Source organism: Sorex fumeus, unplaced genomic scaffold (genome assembly GCF_029834395.1).
Source record: "Sorex fumeus unplaced genomic scaffold, SorFum_2.1 ptg000128l, whole genome shotgun sequence".
Lineage (NCBI taxonomy): Eukaryota > Metazoa > Chordata > Mammalia > Eulipotyphla > Soricidae > Sorex > Sorex fumeus.
Genome location: NW_026606185.1, coordinates 15,649,366 through 15,667,187, shown reverse-complemented (window position 1 = coordinate 15,667,187; position 17,822 = coordinate 15,649,366). Strand labels below are relative to the sequence as shown.

At 37.5% G+C, this 17,822-nt stretch overlaps 1 protein-coding gene across 3 annotated transcripts in view; it reads left to right on the top strand.

Annotated features, from left to right (window-relative positions):
• Positions 1–17,822, top strand: part of ANKRD12 (ankyrin repeat domain 12) — a 121,235-nt gene that overhangs the window by 86,068 nt on the left and 17,345 nt on the right. For all 3 annotated transcript variants that reach the window (XM_056138279.1, XM_056138278.1, XM_056138280.1), the window contains 2 exons: positions 6,774–11,455; positions 15,972–16,070. In XM_056138279.1, the coding sequence (XP_055994254.1) occupies positions 6,774–11,455; positions 15,972–16,070 (4,781 nt within the window). The remainder of the gene's footprint in view (positions 1–6,773; positions 11,456–15,971; positions 16,071–17,822) is intronic.

The window sequence follows — 17,822 nt, the reverse complement described above, 5'->3', positions numbered from 1 at the left end:
CCTGCTCCATCTGGGTGCCCAGGTGATATTGGCTCTCGGTATGGGGCCCAGAGAGATCTCCAGTGCTATGTTGTCTTCTGGGACTTGCTGCTATGTCTCTGAACCAGGGCTGTTGGTTCGCCAAGATGGCGCCTGGAAGCATATTGTGGGCATGACTGGGACTTGCCTCTGTGTCTCTGGGCCAGGGCTGCTGGTACGCTAAGATCCACATTACAAAATTTTCAGCAGATTATATCTTGGTGAGGTCCATCCTGAGCCGGTGGAGTCAGACTTGGGGTCTGGTGGCAATTTTAGATTATGGAAGCAAGTGGCTGCCAAGGACTCTACTGGGTGGGCACAGACCAACCCATTCCCTCCAATTTACTCTGGTCTCTTCAGCCATGCATGAGTCCGAGCTTAACAGTGGCTTTTGATCTCTTTTGAGATTTATTTAGGGGTCTCTGAGGCAAGGCATGGTAGAGCTTACAGGGTGGCGCTGGAGTTGTTTTGTGGGGGTGACTGCCAGTGCTTCCCTTGTATTGGGAAGTGGGGGAGATAGCCTATCCCGACTCTGAGTGAGCTTGTATAGCTGAGCCGGAGGTGGTTTTGGGGTGTAACTTCCACATACCTAACTTTTGGCTGTTTAATTTCTTGGTAAACTTGTTCCCAAGTTTTTGGGGTCTGGCCAAAGACACAGTGGCAATTTTGGGGTATCAGGAAGCTCCTGATGCACTGGCCCCACAGGTACAGGTTGACCTGTTGGCGGCACCATACCCTTTTAAACATTAGAATATTTTACAGAAGGTTTTTGTTAGAAATAACTGGAATTTTTTTAAAATTTGAACTCAAATTTAGTGCTTCCCTTGACCTTAACGATTAAAAAGGTTGAAACAAAGTGGAAAATAGTATAAAGCAATCATGACCATTTTGACTATATTAATATTTGAGGGTCTTCATTAGATAGATTCTAGGTGATTTTCTTTTCTATAGTAATCTTCTAAGACAAATTTTTATTTTGCAGTCAGTCCATCTAGATATCCAAGATTAGCTTGATCAGTAATTTGAGGCAGCGCAAAAAAGAGAGATTGAAGTGTAGGTTTGCAAAGAAGTGGGCCTTATGGAAATAATACCTTTGCTGAGGTCACAGATTTACCAGCTTTGAGAGCAGAACAGGGTTATTGTTTCAAGCAGAAGAGTGAACCTTGATTGCATGTCATGTAATTTAGGAACAGAATCCAAATTATATTCTTCACTGGATTAATTCCATATTCTTATGAACATGTTCTAAGTTAGTTAGGGCTAACTTTACAGGTTATGCCTTCCTTTTTTAGAAATGTTAAGTCTGAGGCCGGAAAGATAATAAAATGAATTAGTTGCTTGCCTGGCATGCATCTGACCCACGTTGGATCCCTAGTTCCCCAAATGATCTCTTGAGCTCACCAGAGTGACAAACCAGGAATAAACCCTGAGCAATGTGGGCATGTCACAAAAACAAAATAATACAATTAAAAGTAATGATAATTAATTATAAAGACCAGCAATTGTTGCTCAGAGCTATGAGAGCATGTGTTGTATGTAGGAAGCCCTCATCTCATTTGCCAGCACTCTTCCATGGAAAACATAAAGGTAAAGGTAAAAAGGTAAAGGCCCTCCCGTTGATCGTCGATTTGCTCGAGCGGGCCCAGTAACGTCTCCATTGGAGACTTTGTTGTTACTGTGTCTGGCATATCGAATACTCTCGGTAGCTTGCCGGGCTCTCCGAGAGGGGCGGAGGAATCGAACTCGGGTCGGCCATGTTGGCCGCTTGTAAGGCGAACGCCCTACCGCTGTGCTATCGCTCCAACATAAAATTAAATAAACTCTAGCAGAGGTTTGACTGTATTTATAGAAGAGTTTGCAAACAGTATTTCTATATACTTGGAATAAGTTCTTTTCTTTTTTAACTCTAACATGGTTACAATAGTTTTAATGTTTAAAGTTAGTGCCCCTTCACCACTGTCAAAGTACACAAGACAAATCTTTGCCACTATCCTTAGATCATTTCTCTAGTCCATCGCTTTTCACCTTCCCTTGCTAATCTCAGTTTAATAATCCATGATTAAGAGTTTGTTATCATTGACTATTCTCTGGTTTTGTTTCTCTGAATACCAAAATAAGTGAAACCATTAAGTATTTGATCTTCTTTTTATTTCACTTAGGATGATACCCTCCATTTCATCCAAATTGCAATAAATTGCAGTAGTTCATCTTTTCTTATCAGGCTGGAGCAATAGCACAGCGGTAAGGTATTTGCCTTGCAAGTGGCCGGCCTGGCTGAGCTGGGTTCAATTCCTCCGCCCCTCTCAGAGAGCCCGGGAAGCTACCGAGAGTATCTCGCCCACACGGCAAAACCTGGCAAGCTACCCTTGACGTATTCAGTATGCCAAACACAGTAACAACAAGTCTCACAATGGTGACATTACAGGGCCCGCTCAAGCATATGGATGAACAATGGGGGACAGTGCTACAGTGCTGCAGTTCATCTTTTCTTAAAGCCACAGAGTTATATACTACAACTTCTTTATCCCTTCATCTGTTGTTGGACATTTGGCTTGTCTCCATATCCTGGCTCTTGGTGCCTCTCTGAACATTAGGTGCATATGTATCTTTCCAAGTTAATGTTTTTTATTTTGTTGAAGGAGGGGCTTTGTTTGTTTAGGGACCACATACAAGTGGTGCTCAGTATTTTTGACTCTGTGCTCAGGAATCAAAAAAGTATAAGAAAAGTATTTTACACCTGTACTATCTCTCTAGAGGCCCCTCGAGTTAATAATGTTCTGAGGAGAGATGCAAAGTGGAATCACTGTGTCATATGAAATTCTTACTTTAAATTACCTTTTGCGTATGGTTCAAGATAAGGATCCAGTGGTGCTCAGGTTTACTCCTGGCAGTGCTACGGGACCATAATGTGTTGCTGGTCACCACATAGTTTTTAAAATCGGGAAATGAAATAACAACCATCTTTTTTTTTCTCCAGGATTTCTTCGGCTGTTCATGGGGGGGCGGGTGATTCTATACAAATTTTTCTAGAGTTTGTTTTAAATTCTTGCAGAATGTCTTGAGAATTTTGGTAGGGTTTGCTTTGAGTCTATATAATACTTTGGATAGGACGGTCCAACAGATTTTTGTGTGATTGTGTAGTCTACTGTTTGCTGTTTTAGTTTATTTCCCTTTGGAGTGTTAATGAAATCTCTGTAGTCTCCTGTGTATATTATTATGTGATCTGCACGTGGCGATACTTAATTTCTTGCTTTTCAATTTGGATACCTCCTTCTTACCTGATATCTGTGGTGAGGACTTCCAAAACCATATTGAATAGTAGTGGGGAAGAGGACCTTCTTACCTTGTACCTGAGAGGGAAGCATTCATCATTTTTGCTCTCAAGTATAATGATAACTGTGGGTTGGTTGTTTATGGCCATTACTATTTTGAGGTACGTCCCTTCTGTCTCTATTTTGTTAAGAGTTTTTCTCATAAATATTGAATCTTGTCAAAACTGCTCTTTTACCTCTATTTTATCTTCCCTTTTGTTGATATGTGCATTACATGAATTTCTGTTTTTGAACCATCCTTGCATCTTTGGGATTAATCCTACTTGATCATGGTGTATGATATTTTTGATAAATTGTTGGTTTTAGGTCACTCAGATTTTATTGAGGAACTCTACATTCACTGTCATCAGATCTATATGGTCTGTAATTTTTTTTCTGTAATATTATGGTCTGCTTTTTGGTACCAGTTGGCTTCTAGATGCTCTTAGGAAGAATAACTACTTCAATATTTTGAAGAGCTTGAGGAGTAAGTCTTCTTTGAAGGATTGGTAGAACTCACTAGTGTACCTACCTGGTTTTAGGCTTTTATTCTCAGGAAAATTTTTTTATTGCTTTAATTTTTTTACGTTTGATGAATCTGCTCAGGTTTTCTACTTTCTTACTCAATCTTGGGAAATTTTATGATACTAAGAATTCATTTATTGGGGCTGGAGCGATAGCACAGCAGGTAGGGTGTTTGCCTTGTACGCAGCCAACCCGGGTTCGATTCCCAGCATCCCGTATGGTCCCCTGAGCACCGCCAGGAGTAAATCCTGAGTTCATGAGCCAGGAATAACCCCTGTGCATCGCCAGGTGTGACCCAAAAAGGAAAAAAAAAAAAAAGAATTCATTTCTTCTAGGTTCAGCAGTTCATAGAAGCTTCTTAAAGTTCATTATACCTATGAGGTAGTGATTATAATTTTGGGGGGGTTTTTTTTGTTTATTTTTTTCTTTCTGGGTCACACCCAGCGATGCTCAGAGGTTACTCCTGGCTCTGCACTCAGGAATTACTCCTGGCAATGTTCGGGGGATAATATGGGATGCCGAGGATTGAAACCAGGTCAGCCACATGCAAGGCAAACACCCTACCCACTGCGCTATCACTCCAGCCCCGCAATTATAATTTTTCTCCTGTCATGCGTAATCTTATTTAATTGGGTTTGCTCTTCCTTTTTTCCTTTATGAATATAGCTAAAAGCTTTTTTCAGTTTATCCGTTGTATTGGTTTCTTAATTTGTATGTATTTGGTTCTTGCTCTCCTTTATTTCCTTCTACTTTGGAATTCATTTGTTGTACTTTTTCTAGTTTCTCAAGTTGTAGGATTATGTATTTGAGCTTTTTTTTCTTTTATTCTTTTTTTTTTTATGTGTTTGGAGGTGAGTTGGTGCTAGGGCTTGAGAAGGCCTCACAAGTGCAAGGGAAGTGCCCTTTCATTGAGTTACATCCCTAGCACCTTTTTTCATTTTTTCTGTTTTCTGATGTGTACTTCTTACTGCTCCAGCTGTGTCCCATAGTTTCTCGGAATTTGTGTCTTTATTCTTATTAATGTCAAGGAATCTTTTAATTTCTTATTTAATTTCCTCTCTAACCAGCATGACATATTTGTTGTTCAGTTCCCAAGTGTTGGGACTTTTGACAGTATGGCAATTTTTGTTACCAAATATTGTGGCTTTTCTCAAATTTCTTTTTGTGGTTTTTATTAAGGGACTGCAGTTTACTGTTTATTGTACTTTCCATGCACATGTCAGTCCAATACTACACCCATCATCAGAGATCCCAGGTCCCTTCACCAATGTCCAAAGAATCCATCTCATCTCCTCTCCCATGTCAGCTCAGTTCAATAGACCAAAATCTCCATTTCTAATAACTTTGACCATTTGTTATTTTCAAACTCTAAAAGCAGTGTATTTCTGTATATATTGTAGATTACGCTGTACCATATGGCTCATTGTTTCTAGCAGATTATCACATGAGTCCCTAGAATTTTTTTCAATAGGCAATGTCATGTCATCTACAAATATTGATAACTTCTTTTTCAGTCCATTTTCACTTCTTGCCTAATTTCTCTGTTTATAGTTTTAAATACTGTATTGAATAATAGTGTTGAGAGTGAATAGCCTTGCCTTATACTTAGGAATAGTCACGTTAACTATGATACTTGGCTCTGAGATTATCATAAATGACAAACCTTTATTATGTCGAGGTATGTTCCCTCTGTCCTCAATTTACTAAGCCTTTTAATTAGATTCTGAACTTACAAAAAAAAGTCTTTGTCTTTTGATGTGATCATATGGTTTTTGTCTTTCTGTTGATGTGACATTATATTTATTGGTTTTTATATGTTGAAGTATCCTTGCCTTCTTGCAATAAACCCCTCCTGTCATAATGTATGGTCTTTTTTTAAAAAATTTTCTTTTACTTGATTTTTTTAATTAAACACCATGGTTTATAAAACTGTTATTAGTATAGTTTCATACATGTAACATTTTAGCACCACATACCAAAATACCTGCTTTCCTTTTCCTCCCTTCCTGTGATAAGCTTTCTGTTGAAGACATACTCACTTTCTGTTGCCTGGGAGCATTTATTTCCCTATTGTTTCCTTGTATCCACCTATGAGTGAGATCGTTCTGTGTCAACCCTCTTCTTCTGACTAACTCAGCATGATACTCTGCAGATACATCCACATAGCAGCAAATTTCATTATTTCATTTATGACTCAGTTCATATACAAAACTGGATTCTGTTTGGGGCTTTTTGCAGTAGGGAGAAGAGAGGTGAAGGCACTTGCCTTGCTGTGACTGACATTGGTTTAATCCTTGGCACCACATAAGGTTCCCTCCCCCACATACCACTGCAGCCACAAAGCAACCCAGACACTCACAACCTGGCCCAGTTTAGCTTGTTAGGGCCACATGAGCTTAATTCTTAATTATATAATTAGAGCATTATTTTTTCATAGTTACTAGAGTCATATTTCTTCTGTTACCAAAACTACTTATCTTAGTTTCAGTTGCTGTCCTCTCTGGGTATCATAGCTTGCAATTTGCCTAATTAACATACTAAAACATATAAAACAATTTGTATCATCACTAATGTAAATTCTTTGAGTTAGTACTTTTTATCAAAGATCTTAAATACAGTTATTCTCCTTCCAGAGAAGAAAGATGCTGTGTATTTATGTGTATGTTTGATATATGTATTATGAATTCATTTTGCTCTGCGTGCTTTAAAAGTGTGAAGACTTTATTCAGAACCAAATATTCTTTAAAACTTTTCCATAATGCTGTAGAAAAATCACTAGATATTTTACTGTATTATTCCTACGTCTTTTAGTTTTTTCTGAATTGCTCAAAATATTTACTAGCTATGCCACATTTTTCTCTCAGTCCGATCTTTGGTAATTGTTTTTGACTAACAACAGGTTTTCTTTTCTTGCTGTAGATTCTGAAGAACCTCGGTCTCTAAATCCTTCCAGTGTTGATGAAAATATTGACTCTGAGACAGAGAAGGACTCTCTCATCTGTGAAAGTAAACAGATACTTCCCAGTAAAGCACCTCTTCCATCTGCCCTTGATGAGTATGAGTTCAAAGATGATGATGATGAAGAAATAAATAAAATGATTGATGATAGGCATATTCTTAGGAAAGAGCTACGAAGAGAGAGTGAATCTGAAATAGAAAAGAGTAGTTTATTTTCAAAACAGGAAAAGACTTTCTATGCTAAGTCATTTAAAGGTAAAAAACAAAAACCATCTAGGGTTCTGTATTCAAGTTCTGAGAGTTCAGATGAAGAAATTGTACAGAATAAAAAGGTCCCTGCTCCATGCTCTGTTCCTGAAACATCAAATTCTGATATACAAAGCAAAAAGGAATATGGAGTTTCAAATGAACACAAACAGAAGGGCAAAGTTAAAAGAAAATTAAAGAACCAGAACAAAAATAAAGAGAATCAAGAGCTAAAGCAAGAAAAGGAGGGGAAAGAAAATACTAGAGTAACAAACTTGACACTTAATACCCCACTAGATTGTTCAGAAAAGACCAGAGAGGAGACAAGTTTTAGAAAATCTTACAGCCCAAAAGATGACACTTCGTTGCATTTATTTCATATTTCCACTGGTAAATCTCCAAAACATTCTTGTGGACTAAGTGAAAAACAGTCAACACCACTAAAACATGAACATGCTAAAACATGTTTATCACCAGGAAGTTCTGAAATGTCGTTACAGCCTGATCTTGTTCGGTTTGATAACACAGAATCTGAATTCTTGCCAGAAAGTTCAAATGTAAAATCTTGCAAGCATAAGGAAAAAAACAAACATCAGAAAGATTTTCACTTGGAATTTGGTGAAAAAGCAAATGCCAAAGTAAAAGATGAAGACCATAGTCCAACATTTGAAAATTCAGATTGCACACTGAAAAAAATGGATAAGGAAGGTAAAACATTAAAAAAGCATAAATTGAAGCATAAGGAAAGGGAAAAAGAAAAGCATAAAAAAGAAATTGATGGTGAAAAGGAAAAATACAAAAACAGGGATGGTACTAAAGAGCTGCAGCGAAGTGTGGAATTTGATAGAGAATTTTGGAAAGAGAATTTTTTTAAAAGTGATGAAACTGAAGACCTGTTTTTAAATATTGAACATGAGTCCCTAATGTTAGAAAAAAAATCTAAATTGGAGAAAAACTTAAAAGATGATAAATCGTTCAAGGAAAAGCATGTCTCAAAAGAGAGGAACTTTAAAGAAGAACGAGAAAAGATTAAAAAGGAAAGTGAAAAATCTTGTAGGGAAGAAAAAATAAAAGACTTGAAAGAAGAGAGAGGAGAGGTTATACCTATAGATAAAGAAACAGAATTCAGTTCTGTAGGCATGAATGTCAATGAAGAATCTGTAGGGTTACATGCAATGGAAAAAGAAATAGAAATAGAAAAACAAGAGAAGCATACAAAAGAAAGTAGGGAAAAATCTGAAAAACGATATCAAATGAAAGAAAAGGACATTGAGAAAAGTGAAAGAAAAAATTCAGAAAAAGAGAAAAAGATAAAACATGAACATAAATCAGAGAATAATGAGTGTATTGATAGAATAAAAGAAAAGGATAAGCTATATTCACATCATACAGAAAAATGCCATAAGGAAAGTGAGAGAATAAAAAATGTTACTGCTATCAAAAAGATTGATGATAGAGAGAGACTTCGAGAAAAGATGGATAGAAAACATGACAAAGAAAAACCTGAAAAAGAAAAGCATTTGATGGAAAAAAAAATTAAACAATTAGATAATAGTGACTGTACTAAAATAGAAAAAAGCAAAAATAAAGAAAAAGAGAAGGAGGTAGATAGAAAGGAGAAATCTAAAGATGTCAGTGTAAATAACTCTAGACATTTTCAGGAAGAGAAGAGGTCAAGCATGACAGATAGTAATAAAGCACAACATGAAAAATTGTTATCCCTTAAAGATAAAACAAAAGATGAACCTTTGAGAACCCCAGATGGAAAAGAAAAAGATAAAAAAGATAAAGATATAGACAGATACAAAGAGCGAGACAAACATAAGGACAGAGTCCCACTAAATAATTTGCTCAAACTAAAATCTGAAGTAGATAAATCTAAACTTAAGTCATCAAAAGATGACTCAAAAGCATCAAAAGATGCTCGACCTAAAGAAAAGAGGTTAGTGAATGATGATTTAATGCAAACAAGTTTTGAAAGAATGCTAAGCCTTAAAGACCTGGAAATAGAACAGTGGCATAAAAAGCATAAGGAAAAAATAAAGCAAAAAGAAAAGGAACGGTTGAAAAATCGTAGTTGTTTAGAACTTAAAGTAAAAGATAAAGAAAAGTCAAAACATGCACCAGCCGAGTCCAAAAATAAGGAACTTGCTAGGTCAAGGAGTTCAGAGTTGACTGATGTTTATGCCAAGGAGAAGCCATCTAAAGATGCTCTAGGTAACAGATCACAATCTGTTGACAACAAAAATATCAATTTAGTTAAGTCATCTTTTGTTTCAGAAAATAATTTAAACAAATCTCCTAGATCAGAAGCTGAAAAGCCAGGTCTCAGCTCAAGGTCTGCATCCATGATTTCAGTTGCTAGCTCAGAAGATTCCTGCCATACTACAATGACAACCCCAAGGCCTCTAGTTGAGTATGATTCTGACTTTATGTTAGAGGGCTCAGATTCCCAAATGTCCTTTTCCCACTCACCTTTTTTGCCAGTTGCCAAATCTCCTGCCCTTCATGAAAGGGATATGGATAACCTGGCTGAACTGCCAGAGCGAATTAAGCTACCCTACACCAGCAAACTTCCAACATCCCATCTCCGCTCATCTTCTGTTGAAGATGTTAAAGTAATTATAAGTGAGGGGAGACCTACCGTAGAGATCCGACGATGTAGCATGCCATCTGTCATTTGTGAACATACAAAACAGTTCCAAACATTTTCAGAAGAAAGCAATCAGGGTGGCTTAGCTGTGCCAAGAGATAGTTGTCCTTCTCCCAAACCTGAGATATCCCCAAATGTGCCTGAAAGAGAACTTTCAAGTATATCTAATGTACATTCCAGTTTTGCAGCCTCTCCACCTAGCTCAGTAAACAAATATATTTTGGCTGATACAAATGTTATTAAGAGTACTGCTTCAGTAGGTACTTTAATGGACAGTCCTGTACATTTAGAACCCTCTAACCAGGTTGGTGTAATCCAAAATAAGTCATGGGAGATACCTGTGGATAGTTTGGAACCATTAAGCACCAATGATTATATAAGCCCCAATTCTAGTACTCTTGATCAAGATTCCTCTGTTCAGGGTTTTTGTAATTCTGAAAACAAAGTAATGAAAGAGCAGAACACTGATTTTTTATCCCTGCACCAGACTGACTTGCCAGGAAACTCTTGTGTTCAGGATTCTGTGTCCTTTCTGCCTTCACGACAACCTTACTCTCTCCACAGCCAATCACTTTCAGATGCTGACTCTATTTCTAAACATATGTCTATGTCTTACGTTGTCAATCAAGATCCAGGCATTTTACAGCAGAAAAATGCAGTTCAAATTATCAGTTCTGTTTTAGATACTGATAATGAAGGTACAAAGGATACAGAAAATGCTTTTGTTTTAACAGATGTTCAGAAAACAGATACCTTTGTTCCAATGTACTCTGAAAGCACTCAAGATGCATCACCAAACTTTGAGAAGGCTGGTGCTTTACCTATCTTACCGTCAGAAAAGGACTTTAATGGAAGTGATAACTCTTCCCAGCTTAATACTCATTATGTATTTAGCAAACTAATATTTAAGTCTTCCAGTGACCATGAGGTCGAAAATAGCACTTCTGATATTCAGGTTATTTCACATGAAAAGGAAAACAAAATGGAGACTTTGGTTTTAACTCATTTGAATGATAAGTGTGATTCTGATTTATGTGACATGAATGTAGGGATACCAAAAGGAAACCTGCATGAACTGGATCCTCCAAAACATTGTCCTGAAAGTGAAAAGGGTTTGCTTTCCGTTGAAGATGAAGAGTCTCAGCAAAGCACTTTATCAAGTCTGGAAAACCATTCACAGCAATCAGCACAACCTGAAATGCATAAATACAGTCAGTTAGTTAAAGTAGAACTAGAAGAAAATGGTGACGATGATAAAAATGAAAGTCAGACCCCTCAAAGGATGACTAGAAACAAAGCAAATACAATAGCAAATCAAAGCAAACAAATTCTTCCTAGCTGTACGATACTACCTGAAAAAGATAGTGAATCTTCCTCACCTAGGGGAAGAATAAGACTAACTGAAGAGGACGATCCTCAGATTCACCACCCACGAAAAAGGAAAGTATCACGTGTACCTCAGCCTGTGCAAGTGAGTCCCTCTTTGTTACAAGCAAAAGAGAAAACTCAGCAGTCTCTGGCAGCCATTGTAGATTCTCTAAAACTAGATGAGATTCAGCCATACAGTTCAGAGAGAGCAAATCCATATTTTGAATATTTGCACATAAGAAAAAAGATAGAAGAAAAGCGAAAATTGTTATGTAGTGTTATTCCACAAGCGCCTCAGTATTATGATGAATATGTGACATTTAATGGATCATATCTCCTGGATGGAAACCCCTTAAGCAAGATTTGCATTCCCACAGTAAGTAATGTGACTAGATAATATGTATGCCACAGTGTTGATAGAAATACTAGTCACATAAGGAACTTTTTTAGGTGCTAAAGAGTTTGTACAGCAGGTAAGGCACTTGGTTCTATCCCTGGCACCCCATATGGTCTCCCAAGCCTCTCGAGGAGTGATCCCTGAGTACCACTGGGTGTGGCCAAAAAAACCAAAGAAGGGTAAAAAGAAACTTTCTAGGAACTGGAGGGATCTTATTGAAGCTAGGGTGAATATTTCGCATGCATCCAGCCCTGGTTTAATCTCTGACACCACATGGTCCCATGAGCATCACTTGGTGCAGCCCTGGAGGCTCTGGGATCCCTCGGGCTGACATGCTGCAGGATTGAAGCAGCACCATGTCTTCAGGTCCTTACACAGAAACACTGGCCAAGCTCAGTTGCTATAATTGCCAAGTGTTTGAAATTCGGTGTTTATGGTTTATCTCAATTAAAATGTTTCAGCAAGCCTTTAATAGCCATAGAATAACCTTATTGTATAGCATAGTTCAAGACATTTTTACTTCTTTCTAGTAATAAGCAGTAATAATTAGACTTAAAAGAGTAGTTTTTAATAGATATGTTACTTCAAATTCTTTCATCAAAATAATGACTGAAAAATAGAAAATTAGCTTATTTTCCCCTAAAGGGTATTTTTTGCTTTTTTTTTTTTTTTTTTTTTTTTTGCTTGTTTTGGGTCACACCTAGCATTGCACAGGGGTTACTCCTGGCTCATGCACTCAGGAACTACTCCTGCCGGTGCTCGGGGGGACCATATGGGATGCTGGGAATCAAACTCAGGCTGGCCGTGTGCAAGGCAAATACCCTACCAGCTATGCTATCACTCCAGCCCAAAAAAAGATAAAGAAATTTTGACTGAAATATGTTGTATCATTATCTTTAAATACAGGTAAAACTGTAAAAAATACATTTAAGTTGGAATTTTTTACAATCTGTTTAAGTGTAAATTCTAAATATATCGTCCTTTTAGCTTGCTGGGGGGAGGGAAAGGGATATGATGAAGTCTGTTGTTATAGATGCCTATGTGAATTATAATGTAGTATAATGTAGTGTCAGCTTTGATGGATTAAATTGGATTTTAGTTCATTCGTATACTTCAAGATGGACTGTGAGCAGAGCTGAGGATTATTTCTGGAATAGGAATAATAGGAATGTGGGCCAGCAGGGGGGTGGTTTGTTGCTATTGTTGTTGTTGTTTTAATGAGAATGACTAAAATAGAGAAAAGCACAATGTAGTGTTTATTTAAAAAAAAGCCTATCATTCAGCTAATTGACATTTAATCAAAGTCAAGTTTATATGATCTGGCTGTAAAAAACTATTAAAATGTGTTGAAATGGGGGCTGGAGAGATACTACATCAGATAAGGCACTTGCCTTGCATACAGCCCACTCAGGTTTGATTCATAGCACCCCATTATTTCCCCCTTGCTCCCATCAGGAATGATCCCTGAGCACAGCCGGGTGGAGCTCAAAAACAAAATATATACAAAACCTTTTCAGTTATTTGCTCTTCCAACATTTCTTTTTCTCATAATTTAAGCATAGTGCTATTGCGTTTCTAGGAAAAAAAAGAAAAAAAGACTGCAGATCATAAGAGGCTAGGGAGATAGTATAGCAAGTAAGATGCTTGCATTGCAAACGGCTGACCTGGGTTCTATCCCTGACACCCCATATGTTCCCAGAACCCCACTAGGAGTGATGTTTGAGCACAGAGCAGGAGTAAGCTTTGAGCACATCCAGGTGTGGCCCCAAAAACAGAAATATTAACAACTCTAGATCGTGTATCCCAAAACCAAATGAGCAAGGGGAGAGAAAAGGTCACAAGATACAGTGGACTTGTCTGTGGTCACTGGTGCTAACAAATTGAAACTCTAAAGAGGGATTCCAAAAGTGGGTGATGAAAAGAAAGAGCATCCCCTGAGAAGCAGTTAGGAGATCTTTATAATCTTGAAGATTTCTGGAGCTCACAGATATTAAAAGATATCATTTCCAAGTACAGTTCACTTAAAGGTAAATGAGATAAACAACTGAGAGAAAGTTTCCTCAGGAAGACTTCTCTGTATATTTCTTTGGTGGTTTTTTTAACTTTTTTTCCCTTATTTTATGCTTAGCATTCAACAAATGAAGTTCTCAAATTTCTCCTCAGCCTTTTTTCTTTTCTCAACTGGGTTTCTCCATTGCTGTCTATAAAATCTGCAACACAAATTTTGATTCAGTATGTCAGTACTAAATTTATTTGTAAAACCTGCTTCTTTTAGATCTCATTTCTCTAATTTGACTTATTTCTTGTTTCTCCTATTTCTTTTTTTTCCCTAGGGTCAGCTGTGTGCAAGGCAAGCACCTTAACCCCTCCACTATCTCTCCACACCCCTCTTCTCCAGTTTATAAAAAGGATGTTCTGGGGCTGGAGCGATAGCATAGTGGGTAGTACATTTGCCTTGCACGCAGCCAGCCCAGGTTCAATTCCCAGCATCCCATTTGGTCCCCCGAGCACTACGAGGAGTGACCCTTGAGTATCGCTGGGTGTGACCCAAAAAGAAAAAAAAAAGTGCTATCTTTACTGCAGTCTTATACCACCAATGACTTTCTCCCCATCTCCCCATACACAGCAACCTGTAAGACTGTTCAGTATCATAATACACAAGAAGTAAATAAGTTTGTATATCATTGACTGATCAGAATCACTAAGTTTTCATGTAACGCAAAAAGAAACATGAAATGTTTCCCAAATTTGTTCTTGGAACCATTCATTTCCTGCAAATCATCTTTGTGAACCGAGTGTTCTGTGCAGTATGCTTTAAAAGAAGTTGACTTAGGGCCTTGGATATGGTTCATGTGGTAGAACAGATGCATTGTATTAGGTGGGAGCTGAGTTCAGTTCCTGGCACTGCATGCTTTTCCTCTAGCTGATGTGGCCATTGAACAATTAAATTTAAGAAGTTGGGACTGCAGAGCGTATTAAAAGACCGAGTGCATGCTTTTTGTTTACTGAACCTGGATTAGATCCCTGGTATGGTTCCCTAAGTCCCAACAGGAGTGATCAGAAGCACTGATATAGGCAAATAGTCCTCTGAATAATCATTGGATGTGGCCCAAAAGTTAACTTACAGAGTAGACTACAGGCTTTTCTTTTCCCTTGGGGATCATCACTCTTGTATAATACTGTTCTCTCAAGTATTATGTGCCAAAAAGTGAAGACTACTTTTAGTTATGTTCATCCATACTGTTTGATTCCTCCCTGTCATTGTTTCATTCTCTCTTCTAGGGTTTTTATCCATTTCTTCTTCTCACAACTTCTCTTTACTATATTTTGTTGTAGTTGTTGTTGTTGTTCCTGTTGTTTGTTTTTGTTTGAGGGCTAAACCAGAGGTACTCAAGTTTTACTCCTGGCTCTGTACTCTGGGATCACTTCTCGTGGTGCTCAGGTACCATATGTGGTGACAGGGATCGAACTTGAGTTAGTCACACGCAAGGCAAGAGAGCCAGCCTGTGTACTATTTCTTCAGACCCTTCTGTATTTATCCTAAACTTCTAGATAAAATCCAGTCATAACCCTCTTGAGCAAACTTTGACATCAAAAGGGCAGTGTCATGAATATATAGTCTTCCTCTGTGCTGCTTGAAGGAGGCCTGTATTTTGCAAAATCAAAACAGTAGGATCCAACTCTGTAGTAATTATTCAAAGCCGTTTACAGAACACAATAATCAAAGATAGATTTCTGCAATTAGAGATACATAGAAACAATCCTAGTAAGTTATTTGCCTTACAGAATTTTCCACAATAATCTGACTAATTGAATCCTTACAATTTATTTGAAATTTTCTGTCATTTTAAAAATATATAATACAGTATTATTGCTATATGGTAACTAGTATAAACTCTTTACTACATACAAATACAAGGTTTTGATTAGATCCAAGTCAAGAGCCCTACATGTACATTGTTATATAATTCCTATGGCACTATTGTCAGGGAGCATAATATGTTGTATCTTTTAAGAAATATGGAGAAAAACAGGTTGGGATGTCTAACGTGACCCCAATTCTGCTGACAGGAATTAATTATACATTAAGAGGTAGAGGAAGAATATTTAGGATGACAGTTTACTAGTATACTCAAGTATCTCTTCAGTCGTTAACAGTAGCACACATGCATTAGTTAAAGTGGACTTTCTTAACCTTTACTATCTACCAAGATGCAGTAACTACAATTTTGTTTCATTATCAAATTAGAGATGAAGCTGCCATAATCCTTTTTGTCATGTAAAGTGGGTTAGCACATAATTAAAAAGAATTAAAACATCTGTTTGTTGAAAGGCTGTAGTACAGTTGTTGCTATTGTCTTAACTTCATTTAGAGAACATTAGAATTTAGGTCTTCAATTTCTAGTGCACTAAAAGGGTAAAATTTTATAATAATCATTTATTGTTGTAAGTGAAACCTGGTATTTGAAACTGTATATACATTTTTTTTAATTAGATTACACCACCACCTTCACTGTCAGATCCACTTAAAGAACTTTTTCGACAACAGGAAGTTGTAAGGATGAAACTACGTCTACAGCACAGTATTGAAAGGGTAAGAAGTATTTGAGTTTAAATTTATGCTAAACCTACTATTTTTATAAGTATTAAGTGAGTTTCCTGTCTTATTAGGAGACTTATAGATGGAAATATTCTACTTGGCTTTAAGAACAGCTCCCATGTTACAATTCATGTTGAGTGCTTATTTTTTTGGTTTGCTGAGTTCATTGGGTATTTTGGGCCACACTGGTGGTGCTGGGAGACTATTCCTTTCTCTCTCCTCAAGAGTGACTCCTGGGGGTGCAGTATTCAGAGGAAAACTGTGGTGCCAGGGATAAAAATGGGGTCATGAAAATGCAGGATTTGAATCCCTCCCCCCCAGAACTTACTCCTGGCTCTGCACTCAGGGATTCAAACTGGGTCAGCCATGTGCAAGACAAGTGCCCACCTATTGTACTATGTTTCTGCCTGCACTCAACCCCCATGTATTTTTGACTCATAAAAATCAGATTATTTCTTATCATTGAATTTTTAGGCCATAGTGTTCCTAGTGGGACATTTGTATTTCCAAATTTTGAAATAGTTGCTATTTGGTGCAAAATATTTATGAACTGCTGTTTATGTTGATTCTTCTATATCTGTCTTCATCTAAAACCTTTATTTTTCCTTCATTGGTTTTCTTGAGGTCTTTTGGAGGAGAGGGTTAGGATTGATTTTTTTAGGAGGATTTTGGGCAATACCAATAATGTTTAGAAACTACTCCCTGTTCTGCTTGGGGAGCCATACACAGTTGTAGGGGTTAAACAGGGCTTGGCCAGTGTTTGAGGCAAGTTCATGACACATGTACTGTATATCAGTTTAACCTTCTCTATTGTAATGATTCTGACTTCCTTTTAGAGGCAGTAAAAGCCCTCTTCAAAAAGATTCTGACCCCAAGAGGGCGGCCTCAAAGGAGTAGATATTCTCCTCTGTACATCTTGGAGAAGTCCTTTATTATTTTGAAAAATTAAAACAACAGTACCTTAGTATAGAACTGTTTGATTCAAAACAGTTTTGCTGGGACTGGAGACATAATGCAGTGGGTAGGGCGTTTGCCCTACATGCACTAGACCCAGGTACGATCCCCAGCACCTTATATGGTCCCCCAAGCAACCACAAGAAGTGATCCCTGAATGCAGAGCCGGGGCTAGCCAACCCCAGGGTACCATCGGGTGTGGCCCAAAAACCAAAAACAAACCCCAAAAACCCACTTTTTAAAAAGTTAGAAATTTGTGGAAATGTGATAAAAGCTGTGATTCTTCTCCCAAAGATGTGCATACTTACATACAAACAAAACCATATACACGGGTTTTTTTCCATAGTTAATTGATTAGAGCAAATGTTTTTATCTGTTTTTGTACTGTAACAATCTAAATATAGAAACTTTTCTCACAGTGTTTTTTTATAAATCAAATTGTTACCACCACAAAAAGAACAAATAAAAGAAGCACTAATACGGAACTTAAAACTGCATAGCGGAAAAAAAAAAAACTACGTCAGGAAGAATTTTGATGACTTTAGGTCAGGTCCAGAGAAACAGCTTAATGTCCTGGATGTCTGCTGTGCAAGTATGCTTTGCAAGTGAAAGGCCACATTCCATCCACTATGCGGTCCCACATGTACAGCTAAATACAGACAGGAAGTAGACCTCAGCACTGCCTTGTGTGACTCAAGGCACTTGCTATGACATCAGTAGTGTTAAAGTCATCTATATACCAATCTTTGTTACAAACGCAATATCCATTTTGTACAGGTAAGAATTCTCATC